The following is a 27,254-nucleotide window of genomic DNA, read 5'->3' on the forward strand; positions in this document are numbered from 1 at the left end:
GATAGATAGATAGATAGATAGATAGATAGATAGATAGATAGATAGATGCATACAGTATATATTTACATGCAAAGTGTGTGTATGTATCACACACACAAAAATGGGGAGGGGCAATTGTCATATAGATTAAAGAAAAAAAATTGGCATTATTTCCAATGAATATTTACATGGTTACTGTATCTTTTCTGTGGGAGGAATTGCTTGCCAACAAGACAAGGATGATATAAAATTCCACAAGTTCTATTTTTAGTATTTACTTGCATAGAAACAGCTACTGTTTGATAAACAATGGACGCAATAGATCATAGTCACTATTTTCATGCTATAATTTTAATTTTGTAATTATTTCTTTTATTGTTGAGGTTATACTATAACTACATCATTTTGCCGTTCTCTTTCCCATTCTAAACTGTCATATATCCCTTCTTTCTTTATTTTTCAATTCATGTCTCTTTTTTTCATTAATTGTTGCTGCATAGGTATTTTCTTTCTAGTATTTTACTTTTTTGTTTGCTTTACTTATTTGTTTCACTTTGCAACAAAACATACAAAAATAGCAATGTAAGGAAATAGGGGTTTGTTTTCTTTCATAGTCTAAGGCTAGAATTCATCATGCCAAAGACATCATAGATACAGGAGTGAGAATCAGCTGGCTTGATTGTATCAAAAGCATCACAAATTCACCCTTTGTCAACTTCACACGAAAACACATTGCTTTTAAATCAAAACTTCTACACTCCTTACCCCATACGGTAATAGCTAGCTCAGAAAGTATAATGCATTGACTCTAACATTAAAAATTCTCAATAGTATTTAATAATTTCATGTGCAATTTTAATCTCATTCGTATACTCATATACCAGTGATATGAACTTTGTTTGAAAGATACTGATTCAAATTCAAATAAAATGTTACAAATTGGAAGAATTTACCCATTATAATTTGAAAAACAGTCAACTTAGATTGTTTCATTATAAAAATAATGTGAAGAAAAGATTTAATATTTTAGTAAATAGTTTCTTATATAAATAAGGAAAATTAATAAAACTTCAATTCCTATAAATGATAGCAGTGAAGGAGTGATAGAGTCCCCGTGTTTCATAAATAAGCACCATACATAGATGGGTTACTTAAAGTGTGAGTCTGATAAAGAAAACCTAGAGCCAATGAAAAATGATGCTTTAAAGAATATGCTGTTATTTAATGTTACTTTGTAGGAATGATGTTATTTTATTTAAATTAATTTCTTTGATGAGTTATCAAAAGCCAATCCCCTTTTTTCCTGTACTGGAGGGTTTTACAAATATAATTATATCACTAATGGGAAATAATGATTTTTTTGAATGAGTGGGATAAAGAGAGAAAACACCCTTAAATAGCTAAAAAAATTACTATGGCTAAAAATATTAATTAGAAATTCAAGTAAAAGGCAATTTATCAGTTTCAAACACAAGTCATATGAAGTTGTAGGATGAAAGTCTCAATGGTCTGGCTGCATCCTAGCACAGGTATGAGACATTTTCTGTGCCCACTGTCCACACAGGGTTACTTATCCTCCTCTTAGTCAATCTGTATCTTTTGTATTCGCCAAATAAAATATGGAACATGATGGCACAGTTCTTGTGTTCATGTAACTTTTATGTTGGTAACTTAAAGTTATGTTCTAGACCCACAATATTCAGTTATTTTTGGGTCATCATGTAGGCTCTAAATCAGGTCCCATCAAAAAGCAAATAGAAGGGTAACAATAGTGCAATGGACAATGTAAGACCATGGTTTTCCTATCTGATTATTAATCATGGTTTTAATTTCTCACATGCAGTTTATTAATTAAACTTTCTCATACTTGTGAATGTATAAGAAACACAAAATATACATAAAGTTTAACATCACCTATTAATTCAAATACTCAGGGGGAAAGGCTTGAACTGAGGTCGTGAAGAAAGGTTGATGGTTATGAATCAGGAAAAGTGAGGTAGACATTGGCACAGAAGATTCCCCATTACCACATAGGATTTTAAGAAGAACAGAGAAAGAAGAGACTGGCAGCTTCCTAGTACCTCTTCCCCAAAGGATGTAGCCACACAAACATAGTCACACATGTTCACAACTTCATACACACATAGTAGGCAGAGCTGACTATGGACATTGATTATTTTATAAGCCTTTATGCAATTGTCTGTTTACTCCCATGTTGTCGTCTCTGTGACAGTATAAATTTGGGATTAAAATGGTAATAATAGATTCCCTTTCCTTGAGAAAATACTTGGAAAAGATGATTTCTTACCTAAGAAAGAAAGCCACTTGGGTTTATCCTCATTCCTGATTCATCAGGAACTACAACAAATAGGGCCTTTCCATGTGATGAATGTGGTAAGCAACGTACCCTCTTTTAATGAATCTGTTTCATACAGTTCAGTTATTGAAAGCTGAATGATAAAACCAAATAACTGCATAAGAAAAGATCTTGAAGGTAATTGTCACATCCTGAAGACATTCTATCAGGTAGTTTAAATGAAAGCAGCCAGACAATCAACCCATTTCTTTTCTTTTCCTAGAGTCCACTACTGGAAACACGAAGGCCATTTTCAGTGAAATAGACTTCAGTTAAAGCAAATCCTATTTTATTGAATTTCTCTTTAAAATTCTAGGTCAGCACTTCTTCAATTGGCAAAAAGAATACTTTTCAGTACATGTTTGTGTAGTACATAAAGATTGCCTTTCAGAGTAAGTTTCTTTTCAAATTTAATAAAGGTAAAAACATTTCCTTGAAAGTGTGTGTGTGTGGGGGGGGGGGAGAGAATGGTGTAGTCCTTGCCAGCAAAGCTGATTCCAGGACTCAACATCCCTACTGAATACTTCTTTTTTGATTGGAACATTTTCATTGCAATGAAAATTCATACTGCAATAAAAACTCTAGGGAAGCCTGTACAAAAAAGTGCCTTTGCCAACAGCTGTAACATGGTACCAAATGCAGTTTCCTTGGGATGCTCATGCCATTCTTCCCTTTGTTTTTCATGAAATAATAGCTTGTTTTCACACCTGTGTGATTACTGGCTCCACTTTTATAAATCCCCAGTAGTATTTTGTCGTATTTACTTCTGTATATAGTTATATTGTGTTCCTGAGTGATTGCACTTTTTTCATTAGATATTTAGTTTAATCATATTGTGTTTGTACTTTGGTTCTGTATATCTGAAGCAACTTCAACCCCCAAATTATGTATAAATTCGGGAGTTCATATAGCAAGTAGGTTAGAATTGGATAATATTCCCTCATAGAAATAGAAACCAAGGAATGAGCATGGTAATTAAATTTAAAAGAGCACAGGAGGGACATACTACCTCCCCCCTTCATTTGATACATGTTAATGTCTTAGGATACTTGAAAATAACCAAATTAGGAGCGTTAGAAAAGGAGAAAATACAGTTATTACAAAATAAGTTGTCAAGTCCTACCAACTACATTTGATCCTGCAAACTAAGTAGATTTTTTAAAAAGTTAAAAATTTCATGGTCAAAAGCTCAGACATATGTGATATGACATCAAAAGAAGTTAATCAGTCTATTTATAAATTAGATGGTGGCATATGTTAGATTTATCATTTTATGGGACAGGAACTTCAAGTTGTATTTATGTGAAATTCCTTGCATATAATTATTTGATATGGTTAAATCATAGTATATGATTTAACCATGTTTATATCTATATCATACTATATAACTGTGGTCAAATCAAATAGCAAATAGTGATCCAATGTTTTAAGCACCATGTGAATGGGTTGCTGTGGAGGAAAGAAAAGGGTATCCAATGCCCTAAAGGTAGAGTCACCTGTGCTTGTGAGACATTCATGGTGGTTCCTGGCAGCCAGGTTCATCATCTGAAGGGGCAGCTAGTGCTCTGAACATGTGAGTATTTCTTCATTCTTTAGAATATTTATCTTAAAAGCTCTCTATCTCCATCTTGATCCTACCACATGGCTTTTTATGTTTACCCCCCAAAACATCACTAATTCTATTTACAATTAGTCCTCCTGAATGGCATTTTTTTAATGATTAGAATACTTTTTGCATATTTCTGTAACTAGGTGTTAGATACACAGACATTTATTTAATATTATTTAAGGAACATCACTCAACTTATAAGAAATGCTTAGAGTTTATTCTTTTGGTATACAAAGCTTTTATGTGGAATTTTGTTTTCAGATTATCTAGTTAGAATTCTCAAGTATAGAAGTATACAATGTAATAAAATTCTGCTTGTTACCATAGGTCCAGAAATAATAGAGGTGAGTGACCACAGAATGAAACCACAGAAATTGTGATCTTTTCCCCCTTTTAATTGACTTTTCCTGGCTTTTTGTCAAATTGATAGAAAGCTAATTTACTTTAACAGTTTCTAAGTTATTGGGCATAGGTCATCTTCTAGATTCCTATTGCAGGACTTTTGCAGAACTTACATGAGGTTTATCAATAAAGAGGGACACATCTCTGTTTAAGGCTGTTGATCTTTTGGTGGGGCAGTCTCTCAGCTAGCTATGAAGTTCACTGAAATTCTCCAGTACTCTGTCTCTCTATGTGATTGTTACTACCTACTTTACTGCTCCTTTCCATCTTCTTGCTTCTGCCTATGCCTCTGCCTGCATCTCTGTCTGTCTGGAAGTCCCAGTGAACTTCCAGCTCAGGAAGTATGCCACAAGCCACATTCCTTACTTAAATAGTAAGCAGCCTGCCTTACGTTTAAAGGTGAGTGAGGAAATGATATTTACATATCCTGTTAGCCCTTAGCCATGTTGCCAGCTTCAAATAACAATTAAGAACATATGGGATTGGGAGGGGAAGAGGAAGGGAGCTACAGGTGGGCCACAAAAGGAATACACTGTAATTAATAAAAAATATTATAATAAAAAATAACATGTTTTCATTGCTGGAAAAATACAATATTTGTGGGTCACCCCAACAGATAACTACACCCTTGTGTGAACACACATTTCAAGTCTCCCAGGAAAAGTCAGAAAACAAAGAACAGTGCAGGAGATCCTTGGTGAAGTTAGTAACACTTGAATGAAATTTGTAGAAATGTGTTAGCCACTTGAATTATGTTCTTTGAGACAATACGACATACACTCATTTCAAATTCCTGTGAAGCAAGAATGATTTTAACAGTAATGTCTTTTTTTTCTTTCCAATTCTTTTATTCTTTTTTTAAATTTTTCAATTATACTTTATTTTATTTTGTATCCCCCCTCTAGTTCCCTCCCTCCTCCCCTCTCAATCACTCCCTTTCTTTCCCTGCTCCAAACACTCCCCTCCCCAAGTCCACTGGTAGGGGAGGGTTTTCTTTTTCTTCCTTCTGATCATAGTCTGTTAGGTCTCATCAAGAGTGGCTTCCTCTGTGGTCTGGTAAGGCTGCTCCTCCCTCAGGGGGAGGTGATCAAAGAGCAGGCCAGTCAGTTAATGTCAGAAGCAGTCCCTGTCCCCATTACTATGGAACCCACTTGGACACTGAACTGCCATGGGCTACATTTGTGCAGGGGTTCTAAGTTATCTCCATGTATGGTACTTGGTTAGAGTATGAGTCACAGAAAGACCCCTGTGCTCAAATTTTTTGGTTCTGTTGCTCTCCTTGTGGACCTCCTTTCCTCTCCATCTCTTACTATTATTTCCCACTTCTTTCATAAGATTCCCTGCATTCTGCCCAAAGTTTGGCCTTAAGTCTCAACATCTACTTTGATAGTCTGCAGGGCTGGAGAGGTTGTGGAGAAAAGGGAACCTTCCTCCACTGCTGGTGAGAATGTAAATTGGTACAACCACTCTGGAAATCAATCTGGCACTTTCTCAGACAACAAGGAATAGAGCTTCCTCAAGATTCAGCTATACCACTCCTAGGCATATATCCAAAAGAGGCTCAAGTACACAATAAGGACATTTGCTCAACCATGTTTGTAGCAGCTTTATTTGTAATAGCCAGAAGCTGAAAACAACCCAGATGCCCCTCAACTGAAAATGGATGCAGAAATTGTGGTACATCTACACAATGGAATATTACTCAGCAATGAATAACAAGGAAATCAGGAAATTTGCAAGTAAATGGTGGGATCTGGAAAGGATCATCCTGAGTGAGCTATCCCAGAAGCAGAAAGATGCACACGGTATATACTCACTCATATAGACATATAATACAGGACAAACCTACTAAAATCTGTACACCTAGAGAAACTAATCAAGAGGGAGGAGTCTTGCTAAAATGCTCAATCCCCACTCAGAAAGGCAAAGAAAGAGGATGGGCACCAGAAGAAGAAAACAGGAAACAAGTTAGGAGCCTCTCACAGAGGGCCTCTGAAAGGCTCTGCCCTGCTGTAATGTGTTATAAATAGCTACAATGGAGTCCACACTCCTTTCTTCTTAAGTTTTTCAAATGAATAGTAAAAGGTCAGAGAAGAGACTTAAATGTTGGTGAAAAAAAGGGAATTGGTATTTGAATCTATAAACAGAGCAGAACTATTTGATGCTAAAGTACAAAGGATTTGTGACTTTCTAGGCTTAAATTCTTTTATTATTACAGAAAAATTACTTTTGCTTATGAAAGATGCATTTTTAATGAGTATCTCATAAGCACATTGCAAGAGAAATGCCATAAGTATGGAAAGAGTTGTATGGTTAACACCTAAAGAAATTACCGATTAATGAGGTGCAATAAATAAGCTTAAATATTAATTAAAACTAATTGCTTAAGAGTTTCAATAATTAAAAAAGGAATACTATAGACTATAGCTATAAATATTATATATATATAATTATTATACTCTATATATCTCTATAGACTATAACTATATAGAATGTTATATGCAAAGGTAAACAAAAGCTAAATGGTTTTTAAGGCATGATATGAAATTTAATATTAGACACAAAAATTAAGTCATAAAAATATTATACTATTTTTAATAGTGATAACAAACAAGTAGAACAAGACTAATTGTTAAGTGAAAATGTTTTGTCCTCCCTTACACTAAATATACATATATAAATATATATTATTGCACATATAAATACATATATTTTATAAACAATGGATATATATATGTATAAATATATGGACTATATAGTATATATAATATATACATGCATATATATACATAATATATCTAATATATACACTATATATACTTGTGTAGTATATATATATGTATATATAGAGAAAGGGCTAGATAATGCAATATAGTATTTATTTTCTCTTTATCCCTCTATATAGAGTTTCACATATATTTATATTTATGTATATTCTATATACTCTATGTGTACTGTGTAATGTTTTGTGAAATAAAGAAAAAATAACATTATTGAAAAGAGTTTTGTGGGATTGAAAGCTTCATTTTCATTTCACTTGTATGTTTAAGAAGAGAAATGAGCTGATTTTATTATCATAAAATTGTGATATTTTGTCTTTTTGCTGCTATGCTGCTTTGCTCTTTTTACTGTTAAAGCTACACATTCTAGAAATTATAAATATTAATTAAATATTATACTGAATATCATCTGTAATAACCTGGGGTAATAAGTTAACATTTCTTAAGGCTGACATTTAGATAGACCCAGAGGATTGCTCACAATATTCAAGTATAGACCAGAAAAAGCATCTTAGAAATTTCAGGTTCCTCTGAGAAATGGTAATCTACTTATAATGTTATTCATCCTTTTTTCTACTCATAAGTCAGAAATAAGACAAAGTTGTGAAGCCGCCAAGCTTTACCACTGTAGTTCTGTTCCTTCAATAATATAAGGCAAATGTAAAACAATGGCTATATTCTGTTAACTCCCTATAAATCCTGAACAAGCACTTACCAAAATAAAATAAAATTGGCTCTGACCTAAGTTTTAAACAGTTTCATCATCTTACCACCTATGCTATTGTGCCATGAAATGATTTTAAGTCTGCTCATGTGCATTTTGAGTAAAAAAAATTAATAAGTAGACTAATATTTTTAAATAGTATTGAGAACTGTGTTCTATGAAAATCAATAAAAAATTATTTAGAGGAGAAAAAAGAGAGTGTCTCATTAATCATTCAGAAAACCATAATTTTGCTACACTGCTAATGGACACAGCTCTATCAAGCTCAACTGATGACTGCTTGGCTGAAGGTTGTGGTAAGGGTTCTTGATCTTGTCAAATAAACAGGAATCATGATGGGACAGGGATGTTCATTTAATAAAATGTAAATTGCTGATATTTTACTACAATAAGTTAAAGCAACCAGTGTTAAACACATCCCAAATTAGCTACTCTACTCCACAAGTAGTAATTATGAGACCATTAGAGAAAAACAAAAAGTTACATTCTAAGGGAATAAATCAGAAAATGAAAAGATCTCCCATGCTCATGGATCGGTAGGACTAACAGAGTGAAAATGGCCATCTACCAAAAGCAATCTACCAATTTAATCCAATTCCCTTCAAAATACCAAAATAATTCTTTTTTTTCTTTTTTCTTTTGAACTGAAATTTATTTTAAAATTTTATTTTATTTATTTATTTTTTATAATTTATTCACTTTTAAAAATTCTTTATTAATTACACTTTATTCACTTTGTATCCCCCCTGTGGTTCCCTCCTTCCTCTGTCCCAATCCCTCCCTTCCTCTACCCTCTGCATGCAAGCCCCTCCCCAAGTCCACTGACAGGGGAGGTCTTCTCTTCCTTCCTTGTGATCCTAGTCAATTAGGTCTCATCAGGAGTGGCTGCATTGTCTTCTTCTGTGGTCTGGCAATGCTGCTTCCCCCTCAGGGGGAGGTAATTAAAGAGCAGGCCAATCAGTTCATGTCAGAGACAGTCCCTGTTCCTATTACAATGGAACCACCTTGGATACTGAACTGCCATGGGCTACATCTGTGCAGGGGTCTTAGGTTATCTCCATGCATAGTATATATAAAAGGAACTAAAGAAGTTAAGCAGCAAATCAAGTAATCCAATTAAAAAATGGAGTACAGAGCTAAACAGAAAATTCTCAATAGAGGAATATCGAATGGCAGAGAAACACTTAAAGAAATGCTCAAACTCATTAGCCATCAGGAAAATGCAAATTAAAATGACTCTAAGATTTCACCTTACACCCATCAGAATGGCTAAAATCAAAAACTTAAGAGACAACACATGCTGGAGAGGTTGTGGAGAAAGGAGAACCCTCCTCAACTACTGGTGGGAATGTAAACTTGTACAACCACTCTGGAAAGCAATCTGGCACTTTCTCAGACAACTAGGAATAGTGCTTCCTTAAGATCCAGTTATACCTCTCCTAGGCATATACCCAAAAGAATGTCAAGTACACAATAAGGACATTTGCTCAACCATGTTTGTAGCTGCCTGATTTGTAGTAGCCAGAAGCTGGAAACAGCCCTGATGCCCCTCAGTGGAGGAATGGATGCACAAATTGTAGTATATCTATACAATGAAATACTACTCATCAATAAAAAACAAGGAAATCATGAAATTTGCAGGTAAATGGTGGGATCTGGAAAAGATCATCCTGAATGAGCTATCCCAGAAGCAAAAAGATGCACACGGTATATACTCACTTATATAGACATATAATATAGGATAAACCTACTAAAATCTGTACACCTAAAGAAACTAATCAAGAGGGAGGACTCTTTCTAAAATGCTCAATTCTTATCTAAAACGGCAAAAAGGATGGACATCAGAAGAAAGAGAAAAGAGGGAACAAGTCGGGAACCTGACACAGAGGACCTCTGAAAGGCTCTGCCCTGTAGACTATCAATGCAGGTGCTGATACTTATGGGCAACCTTTGGGCAGAGTGCACGAAATCTTATGAAAGAAGTGGGAACCAGTAAGATCTGGAGAGGTCAGGAACTCCACAAGGAGAGCAACAGAACCAAAAAATCTGAGCACAGGGGTCTTTCCTGAGACTGATACTCCAACCAAGGACTATCCAAAACAATTCTTTATTGAACTTGAAAGAACAATTCTCAATTTCATGTGGAAACAAACAAACAAGCAAACAAACAGAATAGCAAAAAACAAACAAACAAATAAAAAAACCCTGTGCAATAAAAGATCTTTTGGAGGTATCTCCATCCCTGATCTCAAGATGTACTACAAAACAACAGTAATAAAAGTGGCGTGGTACTGACATAGAAACTGAGTTGTGGACCAATGGAATCAAATCAAAGACCCAGAAATAAACCCACACAACTATTGAACCTTGATTCTTAACAAAAAACAAAACAAAATGATACAAGGGAAAAAAAATAGAGCTTCTACAAATGGTGCTTGTCTAAAAGGATATTTATATTTAGAAAAATGCAAATAGATCCATATTTATCACCCTGAACAAAAGTAATTGTCAAGTGGGTTAAAGACCTAAACATAAAACCAAACACACTAAATCTGTTAGAAGAAAAAATGGGGAAGAGCTTTGAACTTCTTGACACATGATACAACTTCCTGAATAGCACAGACTCTAAGATCAAGAACAATAAATGGAACCTCAGGAAACAGAAAAGCTCTTGTAAGGCAAAGGACACAGTCAACAGAAGAAAACTACAGCCTACAGATTTGGAAAAGATCTTCACCAACCCAACATCTGACAGAGGACTAATATCCAAAATATATAAAGAACTCAAGAAGTTAAACACCAACAAATCTAGTAATGTAATTAAAAACCTGGGTATAGCGCTAAACAGAGAATCCTCAACAGAGTAACATCAAATGGCAGAGAAATACTTAAAAGAAATGCTCAGTGTCCTTAGTCATCTGGTAAGTGCAAATCAAATCAACCCTGAGATTCCAACTCATACCCATCAGAATGGCTAAGATCAAAAGTTCAAGGGATTACACATGCTGGAGAGATTGTGAGTAAAGGGGAACACTCCTCCACTACTGGTGGGAATATAACCTTATATAACCACTTTACAAATCATTCTGGCACTTTCTCAAAAAATAAGAAATAGTGTTACCTCATGATCCAGCTAGACCACTCTTGGGCATATAACTACAAGATGCTCAACCATACAAAAAGGACATTTATTTGCTCGACTATGTTCATAGTAGCTTTATTTATAATGACCAGAATCTGGAAACAATCTAGATGTCCCTCAACCAAAGAATGGATACAGAAATTGTGGTACATTTACACAATGGAATACTACTCAGCAATTAAAAACAAGGAAATCATGTAATTTGCAGGCAAATGGAGGGAACTAGAAAAGATTATCCTGAGTGAGGTAACCCAGGAGCAGAAAGACACACAAGGTATATACTCACATATAAGCAGATATTAGTCATATAATATAGAATAAGCATACTAAAATCTATAGTCCTAAAGTAACTAAACAACAAGGAGGACCCTAGGAAAATGCTTAATCCTCATTCAGAAAGACAAATGGATAGACAACAGAAGTAGGAGAAGACAGGGAACAGGACAGGGGCCTCAGAAAAACTCTACCCATCAGGGTACTGAAGCAGGTGCTGAGACTCATAGCAGAACTTTGGGAATCTTATGGACGAAGGGGAGGTAAAAAGGCTCGCATGGGACAGGAGCTCCACAAGGTGACTAACAGAGTCAAAATACCTGGACTCAGGGGGGCCTGCAGAGACTGAAGAATCAACCAAGGTCCATGCACAGAGAGGAACTAGACCCCCTGCTCAGATGTAGCCCATGGAATGCTCAGTCTCCAAGAGGGTTTCCTAGTAAGAGGAACAGGGGCAGTCATTGGCATGAACTCATTTGCCTTCTCTTTGATCACCTCCCCATGGTGTGGTGCCCTTACTAGGCCACAGAGAAAGAGGATCCAGATAGTCCTGATGAGACCTGATAGGCTAGGGTCAGATAGTAGGGGAGGAGGAGCACCCTTATCAGTGAACTAGGGGAGGAACATAGGGGTGCAAGAGTTAGGGAGGGAGGGTGGGAGATGAAGGAGGGGGTTACAGCCTGGATATAAAATGAATAAATTGTATTAATAAAATAATAATAATAATTTATAAAAAACTAAAGAATAATACGTTTATTTTCCCTTCTACTCTCTTTTATATTTATTTTTTACTTTTGTTTGTCTTTATGTGTGTGTGGTATCCATGTAAGTGTGGGCCACATGTGTGTATATCTATATGGAGGTAGGAGAAGCTGTTGGATGTCCTAAAGCTGGAGTTACAGGGTGCTGTGAACTATACAACTTGGTTGCCAGGAGCTAAACTCTTATCTCCCTGGAAGAAAAGCAAGTGCTTTGACCTATTGAGCCATCTTATCTTTTCTTCATTCTTATTTTTTTATATTGTATCACTGTATCAAAGATCAGTAATTATTGTATTCTGATTATTTGCTTAGTAAGCTGTGTTGTAAATATGTGTTTAGCTGAATTTTAGATGACTTCTGGTTCCAATTCCAAGGTATAAAGTCTTTCTTCATATAGATTTGTATGTCATTCCTGAGAAACTTGAAATTCACTTTGTGTTAGATTGTAACCAACTAACAAATAAATGAATGTTGTGACTGATAATGGATTGTGTTTCAGTGGATACATATAAAGTAATAAAAAAAGAACAAAGTGGAACAAGAAACCTCCCAGTGGTCTCTGCATCTGTAAGAGAGAAGGTATCAGTACAAAACCATATGTGGCCAAGATGCCAGGGCAAAATAAGATACTGCCTCTTTCTGAATGTTCCTGTGGCACCTTGATTTGGTTGTTGCAATGACAGTGGACAATGGGAGCTGAAACAGTATCAGATGCACAAACTGTGAGTCCAAAATTCCAAAAGCAGAGGGGACAAGGACACAAGGGAGCAAGGACACAAGTGGAAATGGAAGCTTCTGACAACCACAAATACAGTAGGCATGAGGCAAAATTCATGTTCAAGCCAGAATGAAAAGGGGTAAATAAATAATGTCCTGAACCTAGAAGACCAAATGAATAACAAAATAGAGCCCTTTTGATTGTATAGATATGTTTACTCTGCTTATGATCTGTTGCAATTAAATATATATGTAAGGTAAGATCTTCATGTTAAGAGAAAATATATTTTCTTAAGGTCTTTCTTGATTTTACATAAATCTCTTATAAAACTGATAATTGTATTTTATATGTACATACAAAAGTTATGGGAATGATCTATTCATAGCTCATGTTCACAGTAAATCTCATATTCTTCTAGCTAAAACATGTCATGGTCTTTTGTAATCAGTTTGAATGCCATGATTATTTAATAATGTGGCTGTACCTTTCAAATGATAAATCTTGCAAAGGGACAGTATTTCTTTAGGTCATTCTAGGGATGATTTTAAATAAAAGGGAAAGCTGACAGAAGTATAAAATATGCAAAAATTATTTTGGTTACTTATTGAAGGATTTGTTTATAAACTTAAAGTCAGAATCTGAAACCTTATATAGATAATCTATAATTCTCAATATAAGATGTTTAAATTTAAATGTTTCGGCCAATTTATGTAGAACATGTATGGACTTCTGAAGAATAATGGGAAGCTATATTCCCTCTACTTTATAAAAAATATCTATTTTATTAGTTTTGTTGTAGTTCAAACAAATTTAAAAGGTTAGCTCTGCAATTAATAAACTGAAAGTCTAGTATGATATCAATTTGATCTCAGAGAGAGAATCAAAATGGTTAGAGAACTATTTTATAGAATGTAGTTTCTTTCTCACTACTTCTATAGCAGAGATGACATTAAAAAATTTTTCTTGCAATGCACAGTTGCCCTAAGACATGCTTCTACTATAAATGACAGGTGGAAGATTGGAAATGATACTGAACTGAGTTTTACATTTCCCAAGTCTCTTGGCCTTTGGCACTGTGGAGAAATGACATTCAAAATTTTCTGTACTGCTTTTCCACAGTAGCTGGCAAAATCCTGTTCTTACTTTGCTCTGACAATCTGTCAGAACAGAATTAGTTTAAAATCCTCTTACCTCTCTTTTGATGCACAATTGAACACAAATTATCTTTATCCCCTGATGGTAGGACTTTAAGAAGAGCTCTTCTTTTGACATATTAATCTAAATACTGTAATGAAAGTTTAAGTGACACAATACTATTATTGTTTATTCTTGGTGAATTACTTTATAAATGTGTCACTATCCAAAATTAATGCATATTCTAGCACAGTTATGGTATGACATGATAAAGTGATACCATATAAAACACAACACCTCTTTCAAAAGTAATCCTAAAATTGGAAACTATTACTGAACAGAAACCTTGTTGAAGATTTGTGGCAATTTAGGTGACAACACTTATCAAGGCAACATTTCAAAAGTTCTTATGTAATATGACAGACATAGATATTGAATGAGATAGGGTTAATATCATTCCTTACATGATTATCAGAGTTAAAAGTCTTCAATGCAATTGTGAAAATATATTAACTTGGGAGCAGAGTGAGGAAGGCACAGATAATAAAAAATCTCAGTTAAAAGAAAACTATAATTAGTTTTAGATGTTGTAACGGTAAATGACAGAGTCAACATGTTAAAAGTTATCTAGACAGTGTTGAAGAAATTAGACTGAAAAATAGAGAAAATGTTATAGAAGTAACCAGGAGTGAAAACTAATCAATTCTAGTGTGAGAAAAAAAAAAAAAAAAAAAAAGCAGTGTTTAAAGCATAGGGCTACGAGTAGAAGGCGCCCCAGACACTTGGAGAAGTTGATGACACCGTGCACATGTCTGAATACTGGGTGTTCACTGCCTACTTTAAAATTAATCTGTTTTCTTTTGAGCAATGATACTGATTCAGTGTTTTGACTGAAATATGTAAATAAATGTAACATCACTGATTTTCAGACAATGGGTCTAAGATAATATATTCCTCATGAGATTAAAACATTGATCGACAGTTATGCCATGTGCTGTACCTTAGATTTTGAGTGTCACTTAAAGGTTCATGGATCAGTTTTCCAAGTCTGTTATAATACTAGACTACTAATGTGAAACCTTCATGTTAAATATCTGAAATCTAGTGAAGAAAGATAGGTGTGGGGTGCTGCTGGTCTACCAGGGTACTTTGTTATTTAGATATCAGTGAAAAGACATGTTTTCACCCTGGCCTTAACCTGGAGTCAGTGATAGAAGTTTTGCCAAGTCCACCTCGTTTTGTTTGAGACAAGAGGTGGTATCTTGTCAAGCACATCTTTTGTTTGTGTGAGGATCACACAGACAGGTGGTCAAGGTAAAGAAGTTTGACTTCTCCATGAACCCATTCATTGTACTGAGGTGCTTTTGCTCTGACTTGAAAAGGAATTATTGGAATAAACTGAGGTGACTAAATTTTTTCTACTGGAAGCCCTCTCAGACAGATCCTATATGTATTGTGTTGGTTTATTAATTTTCTTTCAATCCTCACTCCTGACTCAAGAACTGTTCGACTCTGCCGGCAGGCTCTGGCAGATAGGTCTTTAGGATTACACTCTTTTTTTAAATTAAATTTTTATTTTTTATATTAATTACAATTTATTTACTTGTATCCTTGCTGTAGCCCCTTCCCTCTTTTCCTCTTAACCCCTCCTTCCCTCATATCCTCACTGCCCCTCTTTAAGTCCACTGATAAGGGAAGTCCTCCTCCAGTTCCATTTGACCCTAGCTTATCAGGTCTCTTCATGACTGGTTGCAATGTCCTCCTCTGTGGCCTAGCAAGGCTGCTCCTCGTTGGGGGGCGGGGTGCCAAAGAGTCAAAGAGCCTGCCATTGAGTTCATGTCAGAGACAGTATCTGTTCCCCCTTTCTAGGGAAACCCACTTGGATACTGAAACAACCCAGATGCCCCTCAATGGAGGAATGGATACAAGAATTGTAGTACATTTACATAATGGAATATTACTTAGCAATTAAAAATAAGGAAATCAGCCGAATCAACCCTGGCGATCAATGCGGTGACAGATGTCGGGAGGAGGTCCTCCCCTATCAGTGGACTTGGAAAGGGGCAGGGAGGAGACCAGGGAGGGAGTTTGAGATGGGGAGGGAATGAGGGAGCGGGATACAGCTGGGACACAAAGTTAACAAATTGTAACTAAAAAGAAAAATTAAAATTAAAAAAATAAGGAAATCATGAAATTTGCAGGCAAATGGTGGGATCTAGAAAAGAATATCCTGAGTGAGGTATCCCAGAAGCAGAAAGGAATACACTCTTAAAAATAATTTGGGAATCTGTCTCCTCCTTTGTCTCTGGTTTCTCTCTGTGTCTCTCTGTCTCTGTCTCTCTGTCTCTCTCTGTTCTTTTTGCCAATATGAGGTGAGCACTCTTCCTGCTTTTCCTGCAGTTCTGTACTGCAATACAAAAATCAAAAGTCATGGGCTAAAACCACTGAGCCATAAGCCCAAATTGACTTTTGTCTCTTATAATTGATTAGCCTTGGCATTTTGTTTTATTGCAGAAAACTAGCACACTGTGTTCAAAATAGAGTAATTGTTATAAGCAAATTTGATATCAAATCATATTTGTTATATTTGTTGCTATTATTCAAAATGTTTCAGGAAAAAATCTGCAATGAATACTTCTCTGCCACAGGGAAACCATGGTAATTCTCAAATTATAAACAAGTTATAAACTCAAATGTTGATTTTAGAACTCTCTAGACCTTTTTGAAGATATAATGACAATTACACACACACAAACACTCATGAAATTTTAAGTAATCAATTTAAGAAAAGACAAAGTATATATGACACTATGCATCAAGTTATTAAAATGTATTATTTATAAAATTGTTTCATTGGCACCCACCTTCATACAAACACTGCACACTTAGTAGGCATCTCATTTATAAAAACAATATTCAAGGAATTTTGTATGTGGTCAAACATTTAATTAAGGAGCAATTCCCAGTTCTAAAAATATTAGACTAAATTCACATATTATATTTGGTGAGCATAAAAAATTTAATAATTCTGTAAGTTTCACTTCTTTTGATAATGACTGTGAATGGAAGGAGAAAGGTTTCTATTTATAATTGAGGCCCAGCTCAAAATAAAAGGACAAGATTGTTTTTATGACAAGCTTATGTTCTTATGTTCTTATACCTATGACAAGCTAGTCATAGGTATAAAAGCAAATTTCTTTCAGCTTTTATTAATTACTATTTATTACAAAATATCCGTGGAGAGTAGATGGAACATATAGGCATGAACAAATTTCTATCACTTACCTCTCTTAACAGTTCTGCCTGTGCTGGTGGACTTATCGGAGGGACATGGGCAACGGCCTTCACATCTGATAGAGATCTCCTTTCCAAGAACACATGCCTGATATTCTAGTTTGCACTGTGTAAACAAAAACAGAGAAAATATTAACTCACATACATGCAGATTTAATTATATCAATAGAAAGTCAAAGAATACTCATGTAGATTATGTGTACATGGACTTTTAACATTGTTTCATTTGTATTTTTATTTGTAGGGGACATCCTACACTCTCTGTAACTAACCTTTCCCAGACAAGACAATACTGCAGTTACTAAGGGAATCATTTTGTGAGCAGTCACTGAGGGTTACAACAGCCCAGAAATTGTCAGTTTTTTTTTTTTTTTTACTTTACTTTTCTTTCTTTCCTTTCACTCCAATTTATTTATTTATTTATGGTTTTTAGAGACAGGGTTTCTCTGTATAGTCCTGATTATCTTAGAACTTGCTCTACAGACCAACCTAGGCTTGAAGTCAGACACCTATCTCTCTCTGCCTCCCAAGTGCTGGGATTAAAGGCATGTGCCATTACTTCTGTCCTGATCGTTTCTACAAATTGATTATAGAACATCAGGATATAAAAGGACAGAAGAGTGAGATAGGAATAGACAGTACATCCCCTGAGCTGCCATTTGCATATTTGCTTATTTGGTTTCAGCTATTTGAGTATGTCTGACTTAGGTGTCTTATTTGACTCTATGTTTGGGAGACAAACTTGTGTCGTTAGTCCCTGACTTGTACACCCCAGCATGGCAGATTATAACCCAAGGAGAAAATCATTGAAAAATTTGCATTTGTAATATGGCAAACATAAAATAATTCTATGGTTATTTTTGATTTCTTACAAACACGCATATACAGACCAAATATGCATATTTACATATGAAATTAATACAACATATATCTTGTATCCATACTTATAACATTACATACATGCTTACATTTTATATAGGTATATATATTGTGAATGCATTCACAATATATATATTTTTTAAATAATCATATACAAAGTTTTTTAATGGACTTTCTCTAAGTCTCAGTTGTGAACAAATATGAGATATTTATGTAACAACTTTGTAACATAAGACTGTTTCTATAAATACATAGTTAAATTTAAATGATTTAGTAATATATATGTATGTATGTATGCATGTATTTGAATGAATGATTGTAACAGGCTTCCTTTAAATTCTTTTCATTAGGATTTAGACTTAGAACTATTAATTAAACACCACGAGTGCACTTGCAATTCTATTATACAAGTTCCAAAATAGAGTAAATGTACAAAAGAGATTAACACTATGTCTTTGAATATTGTCTCTATGCAGTACATTTAAGGATATTTTCTCAAATCTTTTCATTTAACCCCCCATATAATATAATGAGGATGTTTTACCTTCACTGCTTTTTAAGTTCTTCAGATAACTGTGTTAAATCTAAAAATAACATGGGTTTGAAAGTTTGAATTAAAAAAAATTCATTAGCAGTATTTGCAAATTGTTGGTATCAATTTATTTCATTGTGATGTTTGGTCTCTACCTTAAATAGGTAGATGACTTGGCTTTAGGAACTGGCTTTACATTTAATGAACAATAGAACAAGCTCTAAAATAAAATGATGAGGATAACAATACTTGTCCCAGGATTTCAGGAATCTGTTTTCTTTTTCTACCTAACCCATGAGTTATTGTGACTTGGGCATTTTTCACAATAGTTATTTTTCCACAATAGTTAACAGAAAACAATTGAAACTGAAAGAAAACAATTAAAATTTTATGACACAGGTGATTTTATATTTTAGTGTAGTTTCATCTGCCGTGATTTTCTCTAGAACATGAAATGTTATAAAATGGTAAGCCTGTGAGTCTTAAAATCCTTCCAAATATATATGTTTTATGAGAAAAAATTCTAATCTAACTCCATTGTTTAAGAGGCAATGATCTTCCTACACAAAAGAACTGTACATGGTAATTTTGATTTAACATGATTTTCTTAGAAGTTGCCCCCACAATTTACTCAGAGGAAATTACATTAAAATTAAATGGGGTAGACGTTTAGGCTCCAACGTGAAATGCACCAGCAAATAATTTAATTCAGCTGAATTCAGGAAGCAATAAACTCATTCAGTGACTAATCATATCACTTACATCCTCCCAACACTTCATTTTTAGTTGTTGAGAAACTCTTTAGTGGACAAAGAGAATCCTAAATTGTCCCTGCGACAAATGACTTGAAACTGTGGACAGTTTTGCAGATGTTTGCAACTGAGAAACATCTCTTTTACTGGAATAAATCTTTCAAAATTAATCCAATGTTTTAATGATTGTAAAAATAATTTTGTCATGAAAAAAATCACAATGAATTTTAAGTGCTATAAAAATGTTCAACATCTAAAGTAGAAATAAAAAGTTAATTATAAATGCTTTAATGAGAACTAAATTAGTTAATTTAATATTATACTGTAACTTCTTTCAACTCATTACTTTAGTATCTCTTGGACTTGATAAGAAAATTCTCATTCATTACAAAATTTACAAAATGTTCAAGATTAATTATGAGTGTCTAACTGACAAACTTATAAATCTATATCAAGAAAAGATTTTAGAACTTGTCAGTATTATAGCTTTCTTCAAAAGTGTGTTATTTCACATTATTTCCTATTTTATGTATGCTCAATTTGAGGAATGGATTTTGTGTATTTATGTGTGTATGCATTATTGTAAGGGCAGATACATATGTGGGCAGGGTGTATGAGTGTCTATGAACTTCCCTGTGAATGCTCAAGGATAAACTAGGGACATAATTCAGAATTAATATTTATGCCCTCTGAGACATGATCACTCATTGCTCTCATTGTCCTAAGGCTTACAAGTGGACTAGCTGGACTGTGTATGAGCCATTGGAATTCTCTTTTCTTTCTCTCCCCACTGTTGGGGTTAGAAGCTGCACCAAACTTGGCATTGGCATAGGGCCTGGTTTCTGAAGATCAGGTTTAGATCCTTCTCTTGCAAGATAGTTACTTTACTGACTAAGCTGTCTCCTCAGCCCAGTGGTGGTTCTATTGTTTTGTTTTGAAATAATATAAGGACTTAATGGATAATCTTAAACAGATGATCAGAAGGCCTCAAGTTTAGTGAGGCGCAAAAGAAACATTATTTATAGACAGGAGAGAGTGTTAATAATAGTGTATGGTATAAAAGAGTGTAGAGCATGAAAGTAATCAGAATGCATTATATGCCTGCATGAGGCTTTCAAAACAAATTCAATTCATGAAAGATGTTATGTTCAAGACCTAATAAGAATTATGTGGTTTCTGGAGAAAAGTTACTGATTCATTTTTATGTAAGTAGGCACTATAAAATTAATTTCTAAGAAACTATGAAGTTTCTCTTTTTTTAATTTTTTATTAATTACACTTTATTCATTTTGTATCCCCCCATAAGCCCCTCCCTCCTCCCCTCCCGATCCCACCCTCCCTCCCCTTTCTGCATGCATGCCACTCCCCAAGTCCACTGATAGGGGAGGTTCTCCTCTTCTTTCTGATCTTAGTCTATCAGTTCTCATCAAAAGTGGCTGCATTGTCCTCTACTGTGGCCTGATAAGGCTGCTCCCCCCTCAGGGGGAAGTGATCAACAAGCAGGCCAATCAGATACAATGGAGTATTACTCAGCAATGAAAAATAAGGAAATCATGAAGTTTCTCTTTTAAATGATCCACCTGGATGACCTTTTCTCAACACATTTCTGGAAATGCAGTTTAAATAAAGGACATTAGAATATTAAAAATCCCTCTTTCAGATGGTTTCATCTGTGTTCAGTGAGTTCATTTCTCATAATTAACAATGTCAATTTACTTAATTAACAGAGAACTGAAATATTTATCAAGGTATAAGCAAACCAAAATATCACACAAAGGGCATGCTCATTAGTCCATAATTAGCCAGACTGCAAAACATGTAGAGAAAGCCATGATTGATGCATTTCTGATTACAAGCTGGAGTCCTGGTTGTCAGAACATGGTCCAAGAACTGAGTTGTGAGAGGATATTTCTGAGTGCTTGAGGAAACTTCAAAAAATGCATGACATGAGTCTTGTGTCCACAGTTTCTTCAAAACACAGAATTATTCTTGGAATTTCTTTTCATGCTCCTCCCAGGCGTAATTTGGACAGGAGTGTGTTTACTTCAGCTGTTGTTACACATATTTTTTTTATGGACAAACAGTTTTTATTGTGTGTGCTTATCTTTGTGATTGGCTACTGACTCATGTGACTTTTCTTAACCCTCGGAGTATAAGTTGTCTGATGCTCTGAATAAAGTTGCCTATTGCATGAGACTACCTCATTTTTAGGGCCAACTCTCCTAGGTTCTCTGTCAACTTGAATGACAACACTGGAATGTGTAAGTTACGACAAACTGACAAAACCAAGGTCAGGTAAGGTTTATGATACTATTCACAGGGAAGTTATATTACAGTTGTTTATTTAATTTTGAGATGAAAAAAGTAGAAAACGTAATCGTATTATAGGCCATATCTGCAGTAAACAAGAGACCCCTATCATCTGGGTACAGACACCCCTGTTCAAGAAGAGATCAACAAAGGGGCCGGGAGCAGATTGCTTAGGGAAGAGGTTCTAAATAAGAATACCTTCTCTTCTATTGCCTAGGAATAAATGTAGTTATTTTGGCCATGGGTTGGTTAACTGCTTTTGGTATCCACTAAATAGTGACCGGAAAATCTGCTAACCACATCGAGGATGCTAAAATATCATTACTTTAACTACTCATAAAAATCAGGAAATTCAAGTCAGTTGAAACAGCAAAATCTACAATATTCAATGGGCTTCTTTGACTGTTTATCAAGCAGTTTAAGTGCGTATTCTGTGGTCATTGAAATGAGGTAGGCATTATTATTTTTACAATCAAGTCACAGCATCGGGTTAATGATTTATCTAACTGTTATGAAATTATTGTTTTCCTACTTTGTTCAACATAGCAAAGAACTGGAATCCAACAAGTTGCCACTCAACAGGTGAAATGTTAAAAAAATGGTGTGTATAATATTTGTTTTTTTTAAAAAAATGAAATTAAAAATTTCAGGAAAGTTGATACATATAGAATGTATATTAAGCACGTTTACACAATTTCAGAAAAAAATAACTTTCTCTCTCCCTTATCTGTGAAATCTAGCCCACACACATGTATATGGAAACAAATGTACATATATGTTCACTATAATATGAAGAAAAGAAGACAAAAATTGCCAAAATTAAAAGTGTGAGAAAAGCCTGAATGCATGTAATGGGCACGAGTTATGAAAGAGAATGTGAAATTAAGGTATTTTAATTCATGCTGCATTTTTATCATTCTGGTGTAAATAGGGATTATCATTGATAATATGGTTGGGGCGACCTATAAAGATTGTATTTTATGACTACAAAAAAGTATATTCTTAATTGTAATATTTTTAACATAAATTTATTTTTTATAATTTGTTCAGTTCACATCCCAATTGTAGCTCCCTCCCTTGACTCTTGGTGGTCCCAGCCACCCTTCCTCTTATCACCTATTCCCCTTCCCTACTTCTCAGAAAGGCAGAGCCCTCTTCCTCGACCATCTGACCCTAGCATTCCAAGTGTCATAGGAACTGCTTTCATCCTCTTCATCTGTGACCTGGGAATGACTACCAACAAGGCAGAAGTGTCAAAGAGCAGGCAACAGAGTCCATGTCAGAGACAACCCTGCTCCCCTTACTAGGAACACCACATGAAGGCTAAGCAGCCTATCGGCTACATCTGAGCAAAGGGTCAAGGTCTTCTTCATGAATGGTCCTTGCTTGGTGCATTAGTCTCTGCAGATCCTTATAGGCCCAGATTTGTTGGCTCTGTTGGTCTTCTTATGGGGCTCCTGTCTGCTCTGGGTCTTTGTATTCCCCCACTCTTTCCTAAGACTCCCTGTTCTCTGCCCACAGTTTGCTGTGAATCTCAGCATCTGCTTCAGTCCCGTGCTGCATAGAGTCTTTCAGAGGATGTCTATGATAGGCTCCCCATAATGCTCCCTCTCTTCAACCAGTGTCTATTTTATCTGTCCTTCCAAATGAGAATTAAATATCAGCCCTAGAGTCCTCGTTATTCAGCTAAATTAGGTCTGTGGATTTTAGTACGGTTATCCTGTATTATAAGTGATTATTTTCCATGCTTGTCTTTCTGGTTCTCGGTTACCTCATTCAAGATCTATTCTAGTTTCTACCATATGCCTGAAAATTTCTTGGTTTCCTTGTTTTTAAGTGCCGAGTAGTATTCCATTGTGTAAATGTACCACAATTTCTGGATCCTTTCTTCAATTGAGGGACATCTGGGTTGTTTCCAGATTCTGACTGTTATGAATAAAGCTGCTATGAACATGGTTGAGCAAATGTCCTTGTTGTGTGGTGGAGCATATTTATCACCCTTCACTAAACTAAAGCCCATGTGTATCAAAGACCTCAGTATAAACTGTACACACTAAATTTGTTAGAAGAAAAAGGGGAAGAGCCTTGATTTCATTGACACAGGAGATAACACCTTGAACAGAACAACAACTCAGGCTCTAAGATCAACAATTAATAAATGATATCTCCTGGAGGGGACAGGAGCTCCACAAGGAGAGGAAGAGAACCAAAAAATCTGGGCAAATGGTTTTTGTCCTGATACTGATGCTCCAAACAAGGTCCATGCATGGAGATAACCTAGAACCCCTGCACAGATGTAGCCCATGACAGCTCAGTGTCCAAGTGGGTTTCCTAGTAAGGGGAACAGAGACTGTCTATGACATGAACTCAGTGGCTGGCTTTTTAATCAACTCCCCCTGAGGGGGGGAACAGCCTTACCAGGCCACAGAGGAAGACATTGTAGCCAGTTCTGATGAGACCTGATAAGCTAGGGTCAGATTGAAGGGGAAGAGGATCTCCCCATCAGTGGACTTGGGGAGGGGTATGGCAGGAGATGAGGGAGGGAGGGTGGATTTGGGAGGGGCTGAGGTAGGGGGCTACAGCTGGGATACAAAGTGAAAAAACTATAATTAATAAAAATAAATTAATTAACAAAAATATAAGTAAAAATAAATGCGATCTCATGAAACTAAAGAGCTTTTGTAAAGCAAAGGACACTGTCAGTATAAAAAAACAACAGCCTACAATCTGGGAAATGCTCTTCACCAACCCAAATTTGACTGAGGGCTAATATCTAAAATATATAAAGAACTCAAGAAATTATACTCAAAAAATAAAAATAATAAAACAAATAATCCAATTAAAAATGGTACTCAGAGCTAATCAGAGAATTTTCAACAGAGTAATATTGAATGGCAGAAGAACATTAAAAGAACTGCTCAACATTCTTAGTCATCAGGGAAATGGAAATCAAAAGAACTCTGAGATTCCAGCTTACACCCATCATAATGGCACCCCAGAAGTGGTAGACGAGAGTAAACAGGTTGGGAGCCTACTATAGAGTCTATTATCCGAAAGGATTCACCCAACAGTGGGCCAAAGCAGATGCTGAGACTCAGTGTCAAACCTTAGACAGAGCACAGGGAGTCTCATGGAGAAAGAGAGGAGTGGGATGAGTGCAACATGGAGGGGTCAGGACCCCCACAAGGAGAACAACAAAACTAAAAGATCTGAGCCCAGGGAGTCTTGCAGTGACTGATGCACCAACGGAGGATCATGCGTGGAGAGGACCTAGACCCCTGCTCAGATGTGGCCTATCAGCAGCTCAGTCTCCTTGTGGATCTCTGAGTGAGGGCAACAGGGGCTGCCTCTATCATGAAGTCAGTTGACTATTCTCTGATCACTTGCCCTGGTGATTTGGCCTTGTCAGGCCAGGGAGGAAGAGGATCCAGCCAGTCCCGATGAGACTTAACAAGCTATGGGCAGATAGCAATAATGGAGAACTCCCCCTTTCAGTGGACTAGGGGAAGGGATAGTGGGAAGAGGGAGGAAGGGTGGGACTGGGGGAAACTGAGGAAGGAGGTTTCAATCAGGATATATAATAAATTGTGAAGAAAAAATGTAAACTAAAAAATTTTAAAAACCCTCAAGTGACAGCACATGCTGGTGAGCATGTGGAGAAAAGGGAACCCTCCATTCCATTGCTGGAATACAAACGTGTACAGTCTCTTTGGAAACCAATCTGGTGCTTTCTCAGACAATTGGAACTAGTGCCACCTCAAGATCCAGCTGTACTACTCCTGGGCCTATACCAAAAAGATGTTCCATCTTGTTATTTGAAGCCAGCAATGCTAGACTAGCAGGATATGTAAATGTCACACCTTCACCCTTCCTTTCAAATTAAGTGAATATGCCATGCAGAAGGCAACATCATTATTTCCCAGCTTACTAGCTGAATAAGAAATGTGGCTTTTTGCATAATAAAGATATGGCTGTGGAGCTGGGGCAGGAAGTACAGGCAGGACTTGGGCAAACAGAAACTTCCACAGACAAACTGATAAAAATTGATGCAGAAGAAGGCAGAAAGGTGACTAAATGGAGCAGAGAGGTAGGCGGTGTAAACCAAGTAGAGATAAGTGCAGAAGTCTGTTTAAGTTAGTAGCTAGCTGAGAGACTGCCCCAGCCAATGGCCAACAGTTTTAAATTGTGTAGATGTCTTGATGTCTTACTCAAACCTCAAGCATGATCCAAGAAAACCCTGCAATGTGTAATTATCAGTTAACAGAACTGTAATAATCCTTTCCTTAGTGAAGCAGTAGCCCCTTATTGTACCAAAAGAACAAGTTGAGAAATAAAGGAAGAACAGGAATAATTTTTCTGTTTCACTCTTCTTAAACTAATATATCTTTTAGGTAAACCCAGCAATGACACTATGAAACAGGTGTGAGCAGAATTTCACATTCTCAGCTGGGACTAAGCCCAGAAAACCTCCTCTACTTGTTCCTCTAATCTATACTCTGCTGTTTCCTATGGAATGGAACAAAGAACATTTCCAAACATAAATACATTTGTCCAACTGGGATATGAAATTGACCCAGAAATATCAAAGCTGTGATGTCACAAGCCATAAGTGAAATATAGAAAAAGCACAATATAACCTTCTTTTGTTATAGTGGGCACTGCATTATCATTCTATATATGTGAAACCTGCTGAAAGAATAACATACATTATTTTGGGGAACTTTTTCTGTTCTCACCAAAACCTTTATTTAGGGGAACTTATTTTAACATTGCAAGAGTTTATTATGTGCCCTACTTACCAAAACAAATGGCCCAAACCAAGTAAGTGTGCGTCATCAAAGCCATAGAGGGCCATAGAGGGCCTGGGTGGCAGATACAGAGAGTATAAATATGCTTCAAACTGGGACATCAATCTCTTGCTATCACATAACACCAGTGTCATTGCATCTTGAGCTTGTAGATTCAGGAAAGGTTGACTTGCTTCAATAAATATAGGCTTGTAGAAACCTTTCTAGGGTGAACTCAGTCTCTTACATTAGAATAGAGCTCTCTTATAATGTCACTTAAAACTCATACTCCATCCAAGTACCAGCCATGGAGATAACCTAGAACCCCTGCACAGATGTAGCCCATGGCAGTTTAGTGTCCAAGTGGGTTACATAGTAATGGGAAGAGGGACTGCCTCTGACATAATCTGATTGGCCTGTTCTTTGATCACTTCCCCCTGAGGGAGGATCAGCCATACCAGGCCACAGAAGATAACAATGCAGCCAGTTCTGATGTGACCTAATAGAGTAAGATCAGAAGGAAGGAGAGTACAACCTCCCCTATCAGTGGACTGGAGGAGGGGCATGTGTGAAGAAGGGGGAGGGAGGGTGGAGCCGGGAGGGGTGGAGGGAGGGGCTTATGGGGAGATACAAAGTGAATAAAGTGTAATTAAAAAAAATAAAATTATACATCAATAAAAAACAACTCAGGATTTTTGGGTATTAGAGAGAGTATGATAACGCATTCTTACTTAGACATTCTTGTTAGTTCCTCATAAAAATTAGTATAAGACTTTGACTTGGAAGATATCTAAAATATAACTTTTTTATAGTTTCCACACT

The 27,254-nt window shown here is 35.8% G+C and overlaps 1 protein-coding gene across 1 annotated transcript in view; it reads right to left on the reverse strand.

Moving 5' to 3' along the window:
• Spock3 (SPARC (osteonectin), cwcv and kazal like domains proteoglycan 3) overlaps positions 1-27,254 on the reverse strand; it is a gene marked incomplete in the record, with an annotated part of 448,767 nt that overhangs the window by 88,596 nt on the left and 332,917 nt on the right. The window contains 1 exon segment of the mRNA XM_055597901.1: positions 17,164-17,278. Coding sequence (XP_055453876.1) covers positions 17,164-17,278 — 115 coding nt within the window.

Source organism: Psammomys obesus, unplaced genomic scaffold (genome assembly GCF_907164565.1).
Source record: "Psammomys obesus unplaced genomic scaffold, mPsaObe1.curated_primary_1811, whole genome shotgun sequence".
NCBI lineage: Eukaryota > Metazoa > Chordata > Mammalia > Rodentia > Muridae > Psammomys > Psammomys obesus.